Source organism: Octopus bimaculoides, chromosome 28 (genome assembly GCF_001194135.2).
Source record: "Octopus bimaculoides isolate UCB-OBI-ISO-001 chromosome 28, ASM119413v2, whole genome shotgun sequence".
NCBI classification, from domain to species: domain Eukaryota; kingdom Metazoa; phylum Mollusca; class Cephalopoda; order Octopoda; family Octopodidae; genus Octopus; species Octopus bimaculoides.
Window position 1 is genome coordinate 3,259,361 of NC_069008.1, and position 2,220 is coordinate 3,261,580.

The 2,220-nt window shown below is 42.0% G+C and overlaps 1 protein-coding gene across 1 annotated transcript in view; it reads left to right on the forward strand.

The window, feature by feature from the left end:
• Positions 1–2,220, forward strand: part of LOC128251150 (hemocyanin G-type, units Oda to Odg-like) — a 14,930-nt gene that overhangs the window by 3,683 nt on the left and 9,027 nt on the right. Inside the window, exon 2 of the mRNA XM_052977622.1 lies at positions 1,073–1,109. Within this exon, the coding sequence (XP_052833582.1) occupies positions 1,073–1,109 (37 nt within the window). The remainder of the gene's footprint in view (positions 1–1,072; positions 1,110–2,220) is intronic.

Below are 2,220 nucleotides of genomic sequence, written 5' to 3' on the forward strand. Positions count from 1 at the left end.
AGGATGGACGCACTATATCTGACCACCGCAACTGCCCAGATGTTCATGGCGGTAATCAAATGTTTGGCATTCAGGTTGGATTTCAACACCATCTTCACCCTTTTTTGATGCGCCTCGCTGACCTTGACTTTCATTTCTCTGTGTAGAATGTCATCCAGCTCCAAAATCCCTAAATATCTACACCCACCACTGTCACCGCAATTCTCTGTAGGATGCTTTCTTCTCCCTTTTCCTTTTAAGTGCTGATCATTTCGTAATCCCAAATTCCATACGGATGTCTCTACCACACTTCTGGACTGTTTTAGTTCAGGAATCTATCTGTTTTTCAGATTTCCCAAACAATTTCAGGTCATCCTTAAACAGAAGATGGTTCACTGATGGGCCTTCCTTCCCATATCGGTAACCTAAGCATCATTGTTAAGGGTATTAGTGCAAATTACAAATAGTAACGGAGAAAACGAGTCACCTTGAAGGATGCCCCTCTTAATATTACCTTCTCTAAGTTAAGTAACCCTTCTTCCTAACCACTCTCACTTGGTTCATTAGTTTATTTGCTGACCTTTTCCGTCCAGAATTTCAAGGTACGTCGGCCCACCCCGCGACTTCTTTTCAGCTTTGCTCTTTCATGTCATTCAATAAGTCTATCGTACTCTTCCTTCGTCCACTTATGTCTGCTTTTGCGTACACCGTGTACGTGATCTGTTGTGACATAACGACCGTCCGAAGCCATATCACTGCCCTGTTGCCCCTTTGTTGGGTAGTGGTGGAGCAGACACTTCCCGTTATTGTGTTACATCAGTTTGTTTTGTTACGGGGTCTGGTTGCAATCATCTGTTGTATTACTGTTTCTATTGTGTGATGTGTGTGTAATGCGAGTTGGTTTTACGACCTGTTGGTGGTTGTTTATTTTAATGGATATTTACTATATAAAGTGTGGCTTGTGTTTGGGGAATGTTTTGTTTGGTTTGTATTTTTAAATTCACAGTGTCTTGCGTAGTATGTGGGACTGTTTTTAGCAGGGCTATTTTGTGGATTGCGTCTATGTTTACGCATGCGTCTTTCACTATTTCAGCTACCAGCTCCAAATCCGAAAGAACCAACCGGAAATCGTGAGTAATCTTCGTTTTCTTCGTTTTCTTTGTTGTTGTTGTTGTTGTTGTTGTTGTTGATGATCAAAAGGTGGACGAGAGTGACAAAACTAATGAGGTTGAATGGATCCACCCTGAGTACGCTTTTCTAAGTAGGAGGAACGAAACGAGAAAGATGGCGCTTCGTATACATTCGGGATGGCAGCGTAATCCAGGACGACTTTTGCGTGGGGTTTACTCCGAAATACCTTATGTATACTGCCCCCGCGATTCGGGATTCCCTTGATTAATTAATTAATTAATTAATTAATATCTCTCCCTTCTATTTATATATCCCTTGATGTTGTAGTGTCTCCCTTTGATCGATGGAAACCCAGCTTGTTTTCTGTGCTGTATCTCGTCCTTTGAATATTGTCCTCCATGTGGGCAATAAAAGAAAGCTGGATCATCATCATCATCATCATCATCATCATCATAGTCATCATAGTCATCATCATCATCATCATCATCATTATTATTATTGCACATCAGTTAGTTTCGAGTAGGTTTCTATTGCATAGCTTGCTACACGTTCGTGTTGCCAAGGTGTATGCAGCATTGTGTGTTCTCTGTTTTTTTTTATTTATTTTTTGCTTGTCGTTTGGGGAGAATTGTATTGCGTAAGTATGTTTTATTATGGGGTTTGGTTGGAGTCTTTTGATGTATCAATGTTTGTATTGTGCAGCGTGTATGTCGTGCGAATTGAGTTCTTCTTTTGTGTATCGGAACTGTATGGTTTATTCCTGTGTGTTTTGAGTATAGTGTTGCATCGTTGTTGTTGGCACTCCGTCGCTTACGACGACGAGGGTTCCAGTTGATCCCGATCAACGGAAACAGCCTGCTCGTGAAATTAACGTGCAAGTGGTTGAGCACTCCACAGACACGTGTACCCTTAACGTAGTTCTCGGGGATATTCAGTGTGACACAGTGTGTGACAAGGCTGGACCCTTTGAATTACAGGCACAACAGAAACAGGAAGTAAGAGTGAGAGAAAGTTGTGGTGAAAGAGCACAGTAGGGTTCGCCACCATCTCCTGCTGGAGCCTCGTGAAGCTTTAGGTGTTTTTGCTCAATAAACACTCACAACGCCCGGT